This window comes from Thermobia domestica, chromosome 3, assembly GCF_964235325.1.
Source record: "Thermobia domestica chromosome 3, izTheDome1.hap1.1, whole genome shotgun sequence".
NCBI classification, from domain to species: Eukaryota; Metazoa; Arthropoda; class Insecta; order Zygentoma; family Lepismatidae; genus Thermobia; species Thermobia domestica.
This window is the reverse complement of record NC_137456.1, coordinates 86,428,911-86,450,088: the sequence shown is the minus strand read 5'-3', so window position 1 is coordinate 86,450,088 and position 21,178 is coordinate 86,428,911. Positions and strand designations below refer to the sequence as shown.

At 34.8% G+C, this 21,178-nt stretch overlaps 1 protein-coding gene across 1 annotated transcript in view; it reads right to left on the bottom strand.

Moving 5' to 3' along the window:
* Positions 1 to 21,178, bottom strand: part of LOC145680575 (methanethiol oxidase) — a 152,418-nt gene that overhangs the window by 96,091 nt on the left and 35,149 nt on the right. The window contains exons 4-7 of the mRNA XM_081751219.1: positions 19,553 to 19,712; positions 17,128 to 17,268; positions 14,642 to 14,807; positions 1,851 to 1,945 (exon numbers count right to left, since the gene is read on the bottom strand). Coding sequence (XP_081607345.1) covers positions 1,851 to 1,945; positions 14,642 to 14,807; positions 17,128 to 17,268; positions 19,553 to 19,712 — 562 coding nt within the window. The remainder of the gene's footprint in view (positions 1 to 1,850; positions 1,946 to 14,641; positions 14,808 to 17,127; positions 17,269 to 19,552; positions 19,713 to 21,178) is intronic.

Here is a 21,178-nt window from a genome sequence, read left to right as displayed (position 1 = left end):
TACAACCCGCAGTAGAATTCTGTGTTCACATATTTATTCTATGATCTATCTCCAATTATTCAATATAATCAGGAATTTTTGTTATTTTAATACTAAGTATGTTAGTAAGTGGTAGTGGAAATAGTCATAAGTGACAGAATATAAACATAACTGAATTATTAAATACAAAATAATATAATCATAAATCGAGTGTGAAATCTGAAAACAATAGTAAAAGAGACAAACAGAAGAGAAACATTCTAATGCTTGACTATTCATTGATACTTCGGCAAAAGCAATGGGACTAAATAGATCGTATGTTATCACTGAATACGCAGGAAGAAGATACGCAGGAGAGAAATCTATTCTTGCCATTATTTACTGATAGTTCGGTAAAAAAAAAAAAAAAAAAAAAAAGTTTAAGTATCGTGTATGATCATTGGAAAGAAACCGAATGTTAAGTGAATGGGGCTAATTGTAGGAGAAAAGTCTAATGAAATAAAACCTATGTAGCGTAAACTCAGACAGGTGATGAACCATGAATAAACTTAACCATATCAGAAATTGCAAAGAAGAAACATCAAAGGCGAGAACCAAACAAGAAAATTCTAGAAAACATAGAGCTTACATTTAGAAATCGCGTCGGTTACATTATTAGTTGCAATTCTTTTCAATATCAGCTCATTGTTACGTTTCGTACGTAAATTTGTCTCTAAATGTATTACTAGAAGCATTACTTCCCCTATTCCATCTAATTACAGTACACGTTTAAACTAGGATGGTATAGGTGTAGGATAAATCAGGATTCTTTATTGTCATTTTGTTTGAGATTACGTTATTTCTGTCGTAGGTCATAGTTTCTGTTACATTTATATCCTTAATCCTTTCTCTATCGTGTCCTTTGTTTAAAAATGAACAAAAAGAAAGAAAAAATATGCAATGATAGTCCTGGTTCAGTTTTACTTTTAGATGCCAGCCTGAAGGCGGTCCTAAGCATTAAAAAAAAAAATAGACAGGGATGCTGAATGTCACCCCATTTACTTAATGTATCCCAGATTAAGATGGTCTAAACACACACACATCAACGGGAAAGAGGGAAGAGTAAACAGAAAGAATGAATATGCAAATGAATGTCAAAAATAGAAGGTATAAATAATGATTGTTTGAAAAGGGGCCCCGATCTACTTCACTGGCCCCAGTTTGCCTTACGCCGCCACTGTATCTGTCGTTTTCTTTAGCCCATGAAACATACTCGTAATTGTTTATATTAGTCCATGTGAACATTTATAGATCGACTGAAGTGTTTTGAACGCATGAGTTAACATTTAAACCAACAAAAAAATAGATATGGTAGCAAAGTAATAATAAACTAGTTACAGTTGGCTGATTACTGAATAAAATAAAATGAAATTTTCTACTTTTATGTTCCACGATTATATGCCCTGTAGGCAAAGGGAGACGGATGATTAATGAGAGTGATTTTATTTTCCTCATTCAAATTTTAATAAAAATTCCCAGGAATTCTCCAGTTTTTTGGGAGGGTTTTCTTCTTGTTCCACTCCTACATATCAGCCAATTGTGCATCAATGGAATCTACAACTAAAAATAATGGACCTTCCCTTTTACTCGATTTTGATTCGACATTTTGTTCTCGAAGTATGACTGTTTCTGCATTTTTTTTTTTTCGTCAAGTTTTCGGCTAGTCATAGTGCAGAAAGGATGTATTTCCACAATCAGGTTATACTTTTTATACTTTTTATAGTTTATACTTTTTGTCTAATCTTGGTATTAAGAATCGCCTCCAAAACGTTGTCAGTATTGTTGTGAAACACTTTGTATAAAAACATAGTAAAAAAGGAAATTCCCTTTACCTGGCATCTCTGGGAGTAGCCATCCTTCCACTTTCTTTGCTGGAATATCAATCACTTTATCAGCTGCCCAACTTCCATTCTCAGCCTTATAGAATCTACAAAATAAAAATAAATAAGTTACCCTGATTATCTATAATAAAGCGAAGACAAGTGTACATTATTTTTTAACTATCCAGAGATATAGATGCCAAGAGGCACAGAGTAAAAGGTTTTCAGTGCTTTCTACTTCGAAAACTCATAAAAATTTCGCAGCGGCGAACTTTTACCTGAGCAAACTAGGCAATGCCAACGAGGACAAGAATATGAAACTCTCGGCCTGCGGGTCACATGCGCCTCTTGACTCATTTTTCTGTGAACCCCAGCTCATCCCGGGAAAATATTAAAAATACCTATTAATTTACTTATTTACAAAATTATGATTTTCTTATTGTCCTTCTTTCGACCGATGTGGTGAAACTGACAACCCTCTTGCAGATGGAGCTAATATTAAATTCAGTGCGTCTCAACAATAAAACATTCAGTGAAGTGGCTATCCCCAAAGTTTAACAATACTTGACTGCGCGCTTTTCAGAAACCTGTAAATTTGCAACCTATGCCTTTTTCATGTTCGGTCATCGACGAGAACAACTTCTCTTACTTATAAAAAGGAACGAGTCCCAGTGAGATTAAAGTCAACCGACAAATACCGTGTACATGGGTTTCCTCGGGGTTCTTCCCTTTCCTCCTACTTTCTTCATTCCACCATTTCATTCATCTCTCAACATCATTGTCTCCTTTAGCTTAGTAGGCATAATCGTGGAATGTAGAACTCAAAGGTTTCATTACATTTTTCAAGTCAATCGACATTCATTTGATCTCTATTCTGGCAGATATCCCAAAGCTACTTGCACGAAAAATATGCCAGGTACCGGGAATGAAATAATAAGCATCCATCTACTACCTACAAAGTATTTCTTTAGTTCTTTATATTTTAAAAAAGGTAGAATATTGGGTAAGATTTTATGTATTTACTTACTTTTCAAATATATCATTAAGTATGAAAATGGCTTTTTATTGGTGGCCTGCACTGTTGTACAATCCACAGCAAAAAACCTGCAACATGAGCATGTAAGTTTATTGTGAAATGACGAAGTCTTTTGCTTCAAAATAAGTGTGCAGGGGAGGACGCCGAGCTTTTTCCTGGCGTGATTCGTGCTACTTAGACGTTATATTGATTCCCTGCGCTGTTAGGTGTAGTTTCACAATAAACTTACATGCTCATGTTGCAGGTTTTTTGCTGCGGACTATACACTGATGACTATTTGGTCCATGAAGATACTGAGTTCAACATAACTGGCCTAAGGTCTAAACCTCGAAGGGGGATCCCAGCTATATTGATGAAATTGTGGGGTTCCCAAATTGTGCACATTGAGGACATAAGACAAGGAAAATGCAGTCTGTGAACTTTCTGAGGTCATCCATTTTATATATATAAAGGAGAAATTTCGTCGCGTGGCAATATCATCTTTTGTAATTATAAGGATAAGATTTATAAAATGTAAGAATATACAGTTGTAATTGTCTATTTCATTTCTAAGTCTGCTCAACTATTTTCTAAAGTCAAAGCACGTTAAAGTTAATTTTGTTTTTCTTTTTTTCTTTTCCCTTTTGTTTTTGCTCAATTACCTACTTTGTTAACTGTCTAGTGGTCCTGGGTTTCTTAAGCCCAATCCTGAAATTTTGTACGAATAACACCATAACAAAAGACAATGATGTTTATTACAGTGCGACTTGTAAATTTGGTTTGTAAGCCGGCCACCTACCTGACATGATTATTATTATTATTATTATTATTATTATTATTATTATTATTATTATTATTATTATTATTATTATTATTATTATTATTATTATTATTTGTGAAACCTATAAAGCAAATCCCTATAAGCCAAATGTCACTATTTTTTAATAGCAGTCAGCCATCTGCTTGTCTTGAAACTCGACCTAAAATAAGTTTCTTTCTTCCTATATTTCAACCAGTATTGAAACCAATTGTATATTTTGGCCATTTTTTTTTAAAGTATATTGTTCCTACTTTATGTATTCTGAAACAACTTATATTTGTTTTGTGGAAGCCAAATGTGCTGTATTTCTTAATGAAAGCCCAGAGCATCTATTATGACATGATATATATGTATTGTTCTGGTTGATTAATGATTGTAAAGTCATGGAGGAGGAAAAAGTGTATTGGAAGAGCCACGTATTCCAATACTACGAATTATATTGAGTTGGTGTGATTGAAAATATCGATATTACGTCTTGTGGGAAACCATCCTCTGTAAAGCAACAAACAGATGGACTGAGATCACGTTTATGTCACAAACTCCGTGCCTATTCAGAAAAGAAGTTCAATTTACATTAGCTCAAGGGACAACCTTGATAAATTTTTAATATGTTGAAGGATTGAGTATCGTGAGCAATTGTAATATAAAAATGTGTGAATGCGAATGTTGCGTTACGCTGAGAAGTACAGTATGATTGAGATCATTTTGAGAAAATATTACGCAAACGAATCATGAAAACTAAAAAGGACGAAAAAGTTGGACTGTTAAAAAAAACGACTAATATTTGTTCTAAGAGAGCTTGCGCTCAGTGAAGGTAATGAAGGAAAGAAATGGGAATGACAACGATTATAAATCCAATGTAAACATGATAAAATGGGACTTAAATTTGTGTAAAGAAAGACATTATTGAAAAAAATATATATAATTTTGAATCAAAACTAACATTTCTAATTATTACGTGAAGATAATGTGTAACTACAATAATATTTACGCAAAGTGTTTTTATTGAGGGAGTGAGAGGGATCTCTTTATTAATTATGGTAAAAATGGGGAAATAATACAGAAAAAGAGCTTTTACGATTTGACGAGAAATACATTTATTGATAAATAAAATTAATATAGTGTACAAAATGATATTTACATGATTTATTGTGATAGAGGTAACAAAAATGTTATTAGATGTAACAAAGCTCGATCAGTCTGTTCCAAGTGTGTATATTATATATATATATATATATATATATATATATATATATATATATATATATATATATATTATATATATATATATATATATATATATATATATATATATATATATATATATATATATATATATACAGGGTGGGCCATTTTAATTAATCCACGGAAATATCTGAAAAATGATAAAACATAGAAGAAATGTTTCAAGTACACGTTATATATTGCTAAGGGGGAAACCCAATTCCGCCAAAAGTACCCCTCCCCGCCCCCCGTAAATGGGGGTAACTTTGAAATGTCAAATGGGAACATGGGTCGAGTAATACCTCGTTCGAAAGGTCTTGGAAAACTAAGTAACGCTGTAGCAAAAAATGTTTCATATTGTGCACCGGTTTCAAAATGGCCGCCATAATATGGTTCGGAAACTCCAGTACCCGTAGTGTGATAACCATGGAAGGTAAATGAATGGAACAAAATTGAAATACGTAAATATCATAGGGCATATCGAACGGTGTGGTCCCTGTGATCCCAGTTGCCGCCCTAAAGGGGTCTTGGGGGCTAACTTCAAAATTTCAAATAGTAACATGAGTCGAGTGGTACCTCGTTCGATAAATCTTGCAAAATCTAACATATTGCAGGAGAAAACGATTGATGTGAAATGGCAGTGTTCTCAAAAGGCCGCCGAAACATAGTATCCGTGTCAGAGAAAAGGTTTAGTACCCGTAGTATGAAAGCGATTGGAGATAAATCAACAAAAGAAAAACTGGAGTAGCTAACTGACGTAAGGCACATCGAGAGGTGTTGTTGGGGTGACTCCAAGGGCCAACTGAAAGGTATCCGGGACCAACTTGAAAATTTCAAATAGCAGCTTGAAGCGAGTAACATCGCGTTACATAGACAAATTGATATCAAACAGCTTCTGTAAGAAAATTTTCGACATGAGACACCGTTTTCAAAATGATCGCAAAGACATGATGACTGTGTCTAAGAAAATGTCTAGTGCCCATAGTATGAATACGGTTAGACATAAATGAAAATAACGAAAATTAAATAGGAAAACCACGGAGGCGTTCCAAGGCTCGAGAATAATACAACAGAGATAAAAATATTAGAGTAAAATTGCCATAATGTATAGAGAGAAATCCAAGTCCTGCAAAATAATCTCTCCATGCGCTCTGTATGTGAGTGGGGTGGAAAGTAAAGTGAAAGTTCAAACGAGAACTCTACTTTAATTCGTAAATTAAGGCTAACCTTACAAATAGGTATGGTGTGGTTAAAACATTTGTTTGTAAGGATGACGCTGTAGTGACTAAAAAAAGAGAAACTTTTATGCAATGCGTGCTGGTTATTCAGAAAGCATTTCGGGGATATACGTACACACCGTTTCGTCCCTCAAGCTCACAATATGACATGAATGCTAATAGTTAATCAAAATGTAACTGTGGCCATCCGCTTTAACTTAGTGCACCAATTCTCTATGCATGAAGTCTGCCTTCCAAACAGCATTGGGTAGGTCAAGCGTACGCCCGAACCGTTGTCCGGTCGGACATTGAAATTCTGAAGTTAGCCCACAAGACCCCTTCAGGGAGGCCACTGGGATCACAGGGATTACATCATTCGATATGCCCTATGATATTTACGTATTTCAATTTTGTTCCATTCATTTACCTTCCATGGTTATCACACTACGGGTACTGGAGTTTCCGAACCATATTATGGCGGCCATTTTGAAACTGGTGCACAATATGAAACATCTTTTGGTACAGCGTTACTTAGTTTTCCAAGACCTTTCGAACGAGGTATTACTCGACCCATGTTCCCATTTGACATTTCAAAGTTACCCCCCGTTACCCCCATTTATGGGGGCGGGGAGGGGTACTTTTGGCGGAATTGGTTTTCCCCCTTAGAAATATATATCGTGTACTTCAAAAATTTCTTCTATGTTTTATCATTTTTCAGATATTTCCGTGGATTAATTAAAATGGCCCACCCTGTATATATATAATGCAAAACAAACTACTTTAGAGCACATCGATATCGAAACCATATTTATTAATGTGGGTATCAGTCCAATAAGAACCTGGCCCACCACTATTGTCTTTGTTAACTATAATACCAGCAGAATTATGAACAAACATAGGAAACTTTTAAAGTACTCTAGTGCCATTATCACATAGAATAGACTGTAATAACTCAAAATTATGCATTTCTTGCCTGTGAACAATATTTATTGACCAAACACTTAGGAAAATATGGAGGCATATCATTAGTATCACTGTCACTAGCACTAGAAAGGACAATCATATTAATCACTTCGTGGGTGAACAGATAGAAAATGGTAACGTAATCGCTAAAAGATGCTTTATAAATTGCAAAAATGCATGTAAATTACAAACAACACAGCATATTATTGCTAAATTATGAAGCTACGTAAGCAAACAAGACTAATAGAGAGAGGTGTAAGTACAAATGGTTTAGCTCATCCGTAACCTTGTAAGTCAAATACTTCACGTCTGAGAAAGTTAGAAAGAAATTTTACTATTCGGAGACTCAAGGAAACACAATAATATACTATTTATATACTTTTTTTTTTTTTTTACAATAGAAGTGAGTCATTTACACTATAGCTATATCCCCTTCAGCCCACGAAAGACAGTGGATATTACGAGTATACCAATGTTTTTAATTTGAGCACAGAGATCCAGTTCACTTCAAGCATATAGTGCATTTCCGAAAATTGAAAACAATTGAAATTAGGGACACCTAAAATTTTAGGGATAAAAACCTCATCACTATTACGAAAAGCACTGAAGTCAGTAACTAGATGTATTATATTGCTTCTGAAGTCGTTCGCAGTAAACTAAGGAATTACTTTTAACGTATATTTACTAAGTACTTTTCTATTACCACTAATCTGGATCAGCGAATCAAACTCAGCATAAATGGTGAAACAACTTGTCCGCTTTCAATCATTAGATCATCTACAAGTTATCAGTCCTGGTGAAACTGGATAAAATACTTGCTTGTCTGATAATCCTTCCATAAATTGAACATTTAATGTGTTCCACTTTCATTTCGGCAATACAGATCCATAGCACCAAGTAACGTTTTGGAAATTTTCAGAAATTTATTAATTTTGATGTTTTAGTAGTCGATCCAAAAGTACTGTCTTTCAAGCTTTGGTTGGTCCGGAAACCAAAAACGTTGATGAATGAACTAATATCATAGCAATGCTTTTAGAAATACGGCTCACCTTTAAGTCTCAGATCACACTAAAGGTTTATGAGTATGATGTATCTTTATGTATCACATGTTCAAAATATATCCAAAGGGGAAGAGTTAAATTAAGCATCGTCGTCCTATTTGCTTATTAAATAGAAATTGATCATGAGTACCCGAATCCCAGACACTACTATATAACCCCGTTTTCTCATGACCTTTCCTTAGATTATGTAACACTCGTTTATTTATCTTTCCTAATACTATTCTCTTAATAGAATCACACTTTAAAATTTCTTTATTCTGAAAATACAAACAAATTCACCTGATTTTAGCAATAACTTTAGTCTGCACATTCGTGGAATTCTTCATCTGATAACAATAATTTTCAGGACCGAGACAAATAAACATGTCGATTATCCAACCATTAGGAACTTCATTACTCAGTTCACAGAGGTACTGTTCTATAAATAACACGATATTTCATTTTCAAATAAAATTTATAGCATATGTGTCGCAATAAAGTAAATGCTCTTGTCCAACTTATTCTATGGCTTTGCATATGATCGTTGAACGTATCGTAATAAATGCTGCCAGGACCACATATGAGGTGCGATTAGGTACGATAAATTATGCATATAACACCTCCAAGAGGTGATAAATTTCATACTACCCGTACTATCCGAACATGTACTCATCTTCTACCTTTTTGTACAGACAATCCTTATCGTTTCTAAACTTTATGCATGTTGAATAAGAACCGAGTCAGAGGATGCCGGAATTAAAGTATATTTTGTTTCGGGTGTATTCTAAATCGTTATTTTCATACCCATTAAAAGTAGCTCTATATCTTTGTTAAACAATATCAGTGACGGTCCGAGGGAATATCGCTGTTTCATTGCTTTATTTTCAAAAAGATATTTACATAATCTTCAAATACACCTAATATTTACTTCGCACATTCTTAACCATCTGAAAATTCCACTTCATATGTCTGTTCTATACAATGTTCCTTTTCTATTGTTACCTTAAGTTTATCACTAGCTCACGTTCCCCATTGCAGTCTTCTACCTTTTGTATGGGAACACTCATCTTGACTAATTTTCCATGTAAGCACGGCACAGTCCAAAAATGAGTTTTTGGTTGCTGCTGTACAGGTTATTTTTTTCAAGAGGTGAATATTTTTTGATGCATACTATCGGGTGTCCGGTAGGTAACTCTTCTGACTTTATCTGAGCTAAATAAAGAAAATTTGTAATAAAATACTCTATATGCTTGTGTCCGTCAGAATTCAATCGCGGAACGGAACCCTTTCACATGTACGTTTTGATATGTGTTCTTGGGGATTAGAGAACTCGGCAAACCCGCACATTCGTTGCAAATGAACTCATCAACTTCTGGGTTCGTTTTACGTTTCGAAATTCTATTTTAACTTCTCCACAACACTATAATGCATTCTTTCTTAATATTTTATTACTGCTATCGTACACTCATAATGTGCAATGTTGATGTTTATACTGTTTCCCCCGTCTTCATTGAGAACTGCATTTTTCTGTTATTAATGCAACCTAAATGATGACATAACAGTCATAAAAGAAAGGCAATATTTGTTAAAGGGCCAGAACAATCCACATTGATATTAACAACTTCTCTCTTATTTCCGTTAATAGCACGTTCCAATTGTTTTTTCAGTGGTTTCTTCATTCAAAGCAAACATTGAAATACAATGAAGTCAAAGACTATATGATGGTATAATTCCTAACTGATTTTCAAACAAATAATGTGTTCGAAACATCTTCCTACTTAATGATGCACAAGAGCAGGACATGCAAGAAATATCTGAACACTGCTTATCTTATAATAAATTCTGTGAATGTTTCTGGCCGAAGAAAACGAATTCATCATTTTACAATACTCAAGACGTATCTTCTGAAAGTTGAAAATTACTCCATCTTGTACGAACTATGTATATCATTTCAACATTTTTTCTCGATTCTTCTTCAATAGTTTCATCCTCAAGGATCTTTTGCCAAATTTACTAGTCTGAGAAACCTTGTTAGTTGGAGTAGAATTAAGCGTCCTTTTCAGCAACAAGGCCATACGAGACTGAAGCTACACCGTAATATAGAATCCGAACATGAACTTCGATTAGGAACGGACTGGGTTTCCGTTTCAAAGATTCACACACGCTAGCCATATGATCACGAGGCAACTCTGTAAATAAAAATTGTCTTGAAAAGTTTTCTACCTCCGATTTTCATTTCAATGACTTTATTACCTTGGGTAGTTACCTTCGGCGTTACCTTATACTGTACGAGCAGATGACGCAGAACGAAGAGATTGCCGAAGCGTGCTCCATTGTGACTGAGAAACACTTCCGTAAAAACAGAGCGTGGCTTTCGCGAATATCTCATAAATTCCCCCAATGAGCCGGAGAATGTGCCACAGATCTGGTACTGCTTCACCTGTACAATCTAACATTCTTGAATTGTCATACACACATTTACTTAATGTTCTTTCATATTAGCGTTGTCAGTATTTCTGAGTATGGTTTTATCATAGGCAACATTTTTAAAAAACTTTTGCTGTTTTTTTTTTTTTTTTTTTTTTTCTGGACGTAACATTGATCTCGTCTACAAACTTACCACATGGTGAACAAATCCTATCGAAGCAGCGTGAACAGATTTTCAACGTCAATAGTCTATTTTAAAGCAGTGTTAGGATTACTTGACCTATCTAGAAAATCGATCTGGAGCAAAACGAGCTTTCTGCATGCCTACCAAGACAACCTTGACCCTAAAAGTGTTTGTGATAATCATTACAATACTTAATCGCTACAGTCTCATCATCCTCTACAGCGTGTGAATTCTCACAGAAGAAACTTTATATAAATAATTTTTAAAGTAATTCAACCTCACACTAAACTACTTACAAATATAGCTTTTCTGAAGAAATTAGTAAATATTACGGATCACGTTTTAGTGATTGTTGTAGTAAAAGAGAAATAGATTATGATAAGAAAACTCTTCTTTGTAAACAATATTCATCATTCCACTGTTCTCTTCGATTTCCTCGCAAACTACTATTTGATATGATTTTCAGAAATACGCTTGAAATTCTGTCACTTGGTTCAGTGTTCATCACTTCACTGACAACACCAGATTCATTACACAATTTCTCACTGGCAGCTCGCTGATGTCCTTCGTTTTGCATCATCTTTCTTCTTTCTTCACTTTTGTCTGCATTTGTATGAGTTGCGAGAAAACTAATATACTGGAAAGACACAAGTAATTCTTATTCCTAATCATGCAAATCTAACCATACACACATCTAATCATAATCTTTATTTTTTTCTTGCATAATTTAAAATTTCTTTTTATCGAAAGTAGTTGTCCACGCTACAATGTGCAATTTCTTTAAACACTTACCATTGAGTTTTATTCTCGTTCTTATCCTCACTTTTTTGTCTTTTCTCGTTCTTCGCAAACTGAACATCAAATAAAAGCTAATGTAATTCTCTCTAATAAAAGCGTTCTTTGTCATGAATAACTGTTGTTACAACAAAAAACACGTGAATTAGGCATGCATTACTTCTTTATTTATTAATTTATTTATTTGCAATTAATAGAAATTGCATTCATATAGAAACCTTTGATCTGTCTCTCACGACTATAAACCGTATTCAAATTAGAAGTTTTTCTACGTTATATTTACATGCATACAAGTTATCTATACTATTCCATAGTTATTCACTGCAACTTGATTTAAAATCTTATTTACGAGACTATAATATAACTGTCAGTCTATATATGGAGATTATTTTGTATTATTATCCTATTTTATATTTAAAAAGCACACATTTAAATATGTATTTCATTATTACTTACTTCATATCATTGTATACTTTACTCCGGTCATCCATTGGGCTAATGAACGTCCGCAATTTCTCTGCTTCTGGTCTTCGTTACAGGATTCAACGAAATATATGAATTCTCTTCTGTCGTTATTTTATATCTAGTACTCAGCAAATTACACTAACCTACTGTTACATACTTAGTCACGAGGTCACTGTGTCATGTCAAACTACAAGATAACACCATCTGTAACACATAATTATGCACGAATCTTACCATGAGATTATTTAAGTAATCCAAACGTCTAAGAATTCATGTAATTGTTTTGGCTTCTCATAAAATATTGCACAGAACACAGGCCCGTAGCTAGGAGGTGGGCAGGGGGTATGCGACCATCTTCAGCCTCCTGAAACTTTCACTTCTTTGTTTCTATGATTAAATGTTAAATGAACTCAAATTAGCCTCCAAAAGAAAAATGGTGTTCTCGGCCCTCTTTCTTAGTATTCTGATCATCTGTCATATATATATATATATATATATATCTATATATATATATATATATATATATATATATATATATATATATATATATATATATATATATATATATATATATATATATATAGTACGAGGGGCATACTGAAAGTCGTGATCAACATTTTTTCACAACCGTATTTATAAGTGAAACCAAATATACAAAATGGTAAGAAACTACTTGAACAAACTTCGGGAGCTAATTCCCGACACGAAAACCAGCAAAAACTATCCTCTGGAACTTCGGTCAGTGAGGGATAGTTTAGGCCATATAAGGTGCCGAAAGTGTGGGAAAATGAACTTCAGAGGGCTGTAATTCAAAAATAATAGTGTAGAGAGTGTGGTTTAAAACATCTCATCCCAAATCTCCTGATTTGCTCCATAGTGGCACGTGCAGTATAGGAACGCGCATTATCCTGATGAAGGATGATCTTCTTTCCAGGATGTTTATCAAGTAAGGCATAACGGAGTTTCAAAAGTGTCTGGATGTAGCAGGGAAAACTTATGGTTTGTCCAGGCACAAGAAAGTCAATCAGAATGCAACCTTGTGCATCCCAGACGACGCTCCCCATAACTTTCCCTACTGATTGCAGTCTTCGCTTTCTTCTTCGGTGACGAATTGAAGTGGTGCTATTCCACACTCTGTCGTTTTGTTTCAGGTTCATAATGACGGAACCAGCTTTCATTTCCAGTCACAATACTCGACAAAAAGTCATCACCTTCATGTCGAAATCTCTGAAGAAGGGTTTGGGCAATGATTAGTCTCTGACGTTTGTGGTCCTCGGTTAATAAACAAGGGACCCAAACCTTCCGACAAACTGGGACCGAAACCTTCCGATAACCTAAGTTGTGAGTCATTTCTTGTACAGCACTATGTCCAACACCAAGGTTTGCAGTGATTTCCTTCACAGTGATACTCCTATCTTCCCTAATCAGCTCATCAACCCTTACCTTGTTGCATTCTGTGGAAGCAGTTCGAGGGCACCGGCTGCGAGGCTCATCTTCGATACTCGTGTTTCCATCCTTAAAATGTTTCACCCACCTCCTAACACTAATGGCACCCTTGCACACATCTCCATAGGCACGCTGCAATTTGCGGTGAATTTCAGAAGCAGATTGGTCTTCTTTAACAAGGAATTCAATTATAGCACGCTGTCGAAAAGAAATATCGCTGCCCGCCTGTGGTCGCGTGCTAGCAACAAACAACGTCAACGTCTGGAAAGAAAGATATGTAGATTGAGATGATATTCTTAGTTTAACTTACAACTAAAGATTACGGTTGTGAAAACATGTTGCTCATGACTTTCAGTATGCCCCTCGTACATATCAGGAGACACACTCTTCTTTCTACCTCAGTCAACACTATTAGGTCACTGCAATCCCTGCACTAACCATGATCTGTTATATACATGGTCTAACACTTTGACATTGTTGTCAAGGATTCGAGGTAGCCTCGTCAACTTGCTAGAACACAAACTGGAAGTGATCCGACAGATCACCATAAGCTGTCCTGAGCTAATTGATGTCCCTGGTCTTCATAAAGCGCCTATTAACTTGCTTGTTCAGATTCATGAATAAAATAAAAGTAGAACTTCATGTTAACATATGTAAAGTTGGGAAAATGTGAGTGTAATGTAAATAGATTTGTCTACATAATCTCGGTAACATTCATGTTGACGCAAGCTTGAAGACTTATTTTTACTGTCTTGCATACCTTTCTGCTAAACTCTACAGGAATTTAATCGAACTCTTAGAGATTAAATTGCAAAGATAAAACACGTCTTAAATGGAATGTCTGAACACTTTATTTCTAAATTTCTTTTAAAAATTCATGTGTTGTAAGGTTCAGAGACTGTGCTTCCGATCTTCAATCCACTCATTTGGCTTCCAATGTTCAATCCACTCGTTTTTCCACGATCGACCGTATTTTCGCTATATGTTTCCCACTAGTTACAGTCGGCCTTTAACCTTGTCAAATATTTCATGGATGGGATTTCAAAGTGATTTTACAGACTTTTTGTGTCCTTAAGGTGTTCCTCACCGCTGAGAAATACGTGGGCACCATACTGAGATACTGTTTTCTAATGAAAACTTCCTGGCTACCCCTATCAGACTACCAATTCTCCTTAACAACTACTTGTCTTACTTTAAACCTACTTACCTGAATACATTAGCATTAAGAGCACATCCAACAAAGCCTTGCTGAGCCAGTGGATCATGCAGGAATCGAATCTCTAAAGCCATAGTTCCTTCTTCCCCAAGAGGCAATACCTGCAATAGGCGACGCTCCGACCACGACCAAACATTTAGAGATGAGCCATACAGACCTTTAAAAAATAAACACCTATAAAGTCTCCCTCCACTAAGGATCATCCATGCATCCTTCACTAAATATTTGAATTTTCAAAGTGTTTTTTTTAAAGATTTGGTAGGATACTTCGTAAGATTATGGAAGTCTCGATATACAGTCATAGTTCTGTTTCTGATAGTATTTCAAGGAAAATGTCCAAGTGCGATAGTATAATAAACTAAGCTTCAGTATATAAGAAATAATGATAAAAGTAAAATATATCGGAAGGGTATCGCAAAATAAAGTGGTAGAAACAGTACTATGCTCATGATATCGGGTAGTGAGAACACATAATTCGAACTTAAAATCAAATTATAGAAACACATTTCATTTACAAGATGTACTGTACCATGAATCAATGTAGCTAGGTTACGGAACAAAATTTTCAGCTATATTTTAACGGATACAATAAGAATTATTATTCTAATGATTGGCCACACTGGTCTGGCTGGTAGCATAGCTCTGCTTTCTTTCCTTATCAGTCAGAGATCAGGATGCGTGACTGAAACAATGATTAATAAACTAATAACAGAAAAGTGAATTAATCTTTCACGATGTTGCTGGAAGACAAATAAAAATAATGCTGTAGTGTCTGAGCTGTCTGCAGAAAAGTTGCGCGACTAGAGAACGAACTCTGAACAAGGAAGTCTCATCAGATTTAAAAAAACGATTTGAGATTATGAGTAGCCTTCACGATTTACGAAAAGGTAAAAGGCCTCGATTATCATTAGACGAGGAAAATGTAACCGAAGTGACCATCAAAGAACGGTGGTAAAAACGCTTCAATGTCTTTAAGTAAGAGCATTCCTTGAATTTTAAAGACTTGAGTTTTTTTTTTTTTTTTTTTTTAAATATCTTTCACGCATTATACCTCTGTATTGTTCGCAAATCTCTGCAATGATAGCATCGGATTCGGAATACACAACACTACTATTACAGCACGTCAAAATACAAGTTATAGTCTTCAGATACTATTCAAGAAATTAAAATAGGAACTTTCCGACAAATCAAGAGTATGTCTTTGTTTGTTATCTGGATTGTTTCTGAAACGCATACTTGCTACACTGAAATTGTCTTTTTTTCCCTCCCACTTTTGTTATCAGCATAATGCTTTTGGTGCCGTTGACAACAGGTAGTAGCTACCAAACAACAATGCTGTTTGAAAGGAGATAAACCAATCGACACCCAAGATTACTACGAACAACTTAGTTGAGGGAATGATATACAAGAGATCTATGCCTAAGGTGTTCAAATTGTTTTTTCGAGGGTGCCAAGAAATCGAACGGCTATAGTAACGCCGCCGAGCGTGAAATAAGTATAAGCATTTGTTTCATTATTTCCCTGTGTTCCGTTAGAGGACCTTGTGTCAATCTGTAACGTCCGGACACTGAATTTCGGGTCAGATGTAACGTCCATATACACAACCCTGATATAAATAAAAAGGCCAACGAATGAGCGTATAGCTGTTGCTACGTATCAGTGCACAGAAGGTACCATTTCTGATGTTAGAGTTATTATTTTGTACATTCCCTTTGATAGCACATAAAGCTTCCAATCTACATGATATTGTATGTAGTAACTCGCCCATAAAATCCTGTGACAATTAAAACCATTCGTCATAGACTGTATCAGGTAACTGTTGTTTGTTTCCGGAACTGTGTTGCCATTTGTGCAATTTGAGTTTTAGAAGATAACGAACATTTTCTGTAAGACTCATGTCCAGAAATTGTCTGCACGGACTACAAAAGAATTTGAACCCTATTTTACATCTTCCAATGGGTTATCAGTTTTACCCTAGTCATCCACGAATTGAGTTCTGTCTAGAGACAGTTCACCTTCTTCAAAGGAGGATAGCAATCCATATTGGAAAAACCTCGATAAATTACTTTTTCACCATAGGATGGTGGAATTATAGTGAATTTCGGTCTGTTGATCCCTTTCACAAACACTATTGATCATTGTTCGAGTACTAACGAAATTGGCTTTCAACGGAGAATGCAACATGATTCCAAAAGTGTTGTATTTTGTTCCACATTGCAGTGGTCCAATTATCTCCGTGTAATTTCTAGTTTTGTAAGCAGAGGCTTTTTTTTTTTTTTTTTTTTTTTTTGTTGTTGTTGTTGTTGGAAACGCATCAGTACATTTCAGCACTATGTAAATATGCACTATCGCTTGCTGTACTGCATGGTTGCACTACCAACTACGTTCGCTTTTTCGACGAAATCAGGTTGCCGTTCAAATGCCTATTTACTTAGTATGTCAGGTTAGTATTACATACAAAATACAAACATACAAACCATTTTTCAAATCCTCAAATTGCAGTCCCCTCTTGAAGGCCTTTGGAGCTCCCCACTCGCTAGAGATAAGTACATCCCAGTGAGGTTGATACCAATAATCATAGCCAAAAGCTCCAGATTTTCCGTCTAGGGACCATAAACCTTTAAATACAAAAATAAGATTTTAAAAAATCACTATTTTATAAGATGTGCTATTTTAGTAATACTATAATTTCTATACGCTTCTATTATTATTATTATTATTATTATTATTATTATTATTATTATTATTATTATTATTATTATTATTATTATTATTATTATTATTATTATTATTATTATTGAGTTTCTTCATCAACCAACATGTGGTTATACAAATATTCATGTATCGTATTCACAACATCTTCACAACAGCTTTAAATCGGCAAATTACCTGCTCGCTGGTGACATCTATTAACGTTATACAGGCAAGCGATACCGCAAGTAGCGACATCATTTGCGTGACTGCTTACTATTAGTAATTACCATAACACACTAAGACATTTGCCGTTTATAAATAGGATACCTTCATTTTATATAATTTATTTTATTAAAGAAAGAGCAACACGGAAAAAAGATGCTTAACTCTCAGGTCCCTTGTACGTAAAGTCTACGTATTTTTTCCTATTAGAATTTAAAGAAACCAATGGGTTAATGAATCAAATTTAGAGGCTAAATGATCTTTACTTTTACATACTCCCTACTTCCTAATAAATACGTGAAAAATAAAGGTATTCTAAATAAAGTAGACTATCGAATATCCGGTCTAGTTCCGAAAAAGAAGAAAGTAAATAGAGAAAGGAGAAAAGAAAAATATCCGTAATGAAATGAGGAATAATGGCTTCATAAAAACGCAAGACTTTGTCAAGGAAAAGTAATCATCTGTCATAACTTTTTTTTAAAAACCAAAAACAAACTTTTGACTCTCTTAGGCCTGCCTTTTTATACCCATATAATCATTTATCAATGAACAGTAAAAATAAATAAATAATTTAAGAATTACTTTTGTTTTACGTTAGTGTTTTGTTCATTTTAAAACTGTATGTATGCACCAAGGCTGTTATAAAATAGAGGATCTGCCTATACAAAAAAATCGCGAAGCCATAAGTCACAGTTTCGCACCCCCCACTCCGCCCAATGAGATCACAATGTTTTCAGCCAACATTCATGGCGGAAACGAGAGTAGCCAATCAGACATGTCAATGCTCGGTTGTTTTTTGGCTTCATTGAGTTAATAGGATGAAGATATTGGATGAAAATAGATCTTCTATTTTATAACATGCTTGGTATACACCCTTGGTAGCATCCTTGGCAGATCATTCTAAGTTTCCTGTAATTGTTATACTTTATACTTTATACTTTGAAATGTGCACAATATTTCTATTCTTTTACTTTCTTTTTCTTTAATATTTTTTTTAAATATACCGTACAGTGCATAAGAAACATTTATAAATTACTAGTGTGTACCAAGAGGTCAGAAAATATCAATAAGACCATGTTTTAGTGTGGTAAGGGTATTTAATAGTATGAGTGGAACAACAAGCGTGGAATTATGTAACTCTGTCCTATTCAACTTTTTTGTTATCTGGCCTGCCCTTCCGCCACATTAGGCCAGGTAGTCTAGAGTCTACTGTAATAATAATATGTTTAAGTTCAGTCACACTTCAGTTCTCACAAAATAAAGTTGAAACGATAAATTAATTATGAAATAGTGTTTATACTGTATTGTGATACATGTTCTTAATGTGAATCAGGTACAAATTTCTGACAAAATTTTACAACAGAACCAAAATTTGTTTGCTTTTGTTTAATTAAAGTTTAATCTCTCATTTTAGCATATGGCTTATGACTTTCATAGCTCATGACTTTCAATATACAAATACTATGTATTAATCCTATACAAAATCGTAAATAATCTTCTAAATGATGCTCAGTTTTAATATAAGTCCTAAATGGAAGCGCCATTTTTAAATAAAAGGGCAAAAGAATCGCAAGCTGCTGTTCCACAAAAAACCAAGTTGAAATTGTAAAAATATATATTAAAATATCGTTATCCACATTGAGAATAAGTATATCCTATAATGAATAAGTTAAGAAAAGCACCAAGTATTAATGAATTCCTCCTGTTGAAACAACAATTTTGTACATATATATTTTTGTTTAATTCAAACTTTGTAATTGAACTTTATATCAGTTGTAGTTTTGTTTATGAAATGTGTTAAACATCATAAATGAAACAAATCTCATGAAATTCATTAGGCTAATTTTCAAAATAAAAGTTTCAAGCCAAGCAACGAACCCAATATGAATGCTCGTTTTTTAATTAAAGATATAAATACTACATACGTGTATGAAAACTTCAAGAGTTTGAAAACCATTCAATTTAACACATCTATATTCTACGTACCTTTGGTTTCAAATGTATCAGCGTCAAACAAAATGAAATTGCCTTTGCCATCCCCATTTTTGTTGCCCAAAGTTGAAATCATGATCTCTCCTGTTGGAAGGCAATGAATGGTATGTGGAGTTGATACATCATATTTGTGTAGCTCAGATTTATCAATTACCTACGAAACACACACATAAAAAAGCATTAAATTTTAAATATCTTATTTTGCTTTCTTCCGCTACATATTATTAGTATAATAATAATAATAATAATTATTATTATTACTTATGTGCAACACATTCGTAAACGCTGCACATTCTATCCGGAATGTGCTGTCAGCTGTCAGGCGTGTATGCAGGAATTTATTTCCGGAGGTGTCCAAAGCTTTTTGGAGGAGGTCCAAATTCAATATGATATCAAAATTTGTAAAAATTATCCCTATAATTAGACTAAATATACATAAAAATTGGAATTTCTGGAGGTCCGAATAACCCAGGACCCATCCCTGTCATACGTTCCTGTATGCAGTAGTACTACAACCGGTAGCGGGGTATAACATTTTTACACGAATCTCAATTCAGCCTCTCGTCAAATTCTATGCGTCAATTCACCTGACAAAATCGTGGTGGATGGGTTTCAGCTGGTATTCTGCTGGCTAGGAGAATGAATTTCTGTCATTTTGACGAACTATCAACAGAACAACGTTATAGTGACGACATACGTTCTGAGTACTACGTTTAAAAGTTTCGTGGAAGCATATAATTCGAAATTTCCCTGCATGGATTGTATTGTGCGTGTATATTGAACTACTGATTGCATAACCGTATAAGTGGTCACCATGCTCGCCAGATCAATGCCGTATCGAAAATGTTTGAGGTGCTCTTGGCCGTCAAGTTACTCAGTGTAACGTGATACCACGAATCATTCCATATTGCAGAACACACTGTAAGAGGAATTATTGAGTAACTTGTCAACCAAGACAACTAAAAAAAAAAAATCTCGATATGGTTTAGGTCTCGCGAGCATATACATAACTTACAAGGTACATTCGAGAAATGTTCCCTCGGCATTCGTGTAAAATTGATTCAAATGCAAAGTTCTCCGCGGTCTAATGTGTGTTATACTAATTTTAGCGGCCCATACCGGTAATTTGCATATTTATGGGCTTTCATATATCCGGAATTCAATCATACACTACTATGAAGGTAACCAAGAAAGTTCTATTGCTTTTTCACTCACTACCTTTAAACATCGATATGCCACCTACGATGTACCTGGAAGATCAAAAATAGTCCCCAGCAGTATTGACGACCTTCTACCGACGATCTGGAAGGCCATGGATCCATTTCGGTAGAACTTGGTGGGCCGTGAAGCGAAGAAGGAATCAAGTGCATTTTGCACCTCTACTAGGGATTTGAATTGACGTCCTCTAAGGTGATTGTCCAAGGAATTGAACAAGTGATAATCGGACGGTACAACGTCCAGGGAGTGTGACGGATGCGCTAGTGTTTCCCATCCAAGACGTAGAATGGTGTCCTGGGTCATCCTAGCCACGTGAGGCTTAGCGTTGTCCTGTAATAGGAGGACTCCTTTGCGATTCAGAAGTGATGGCTCCCGAGTTTTAAGTTTTTCTTGAACACGGCT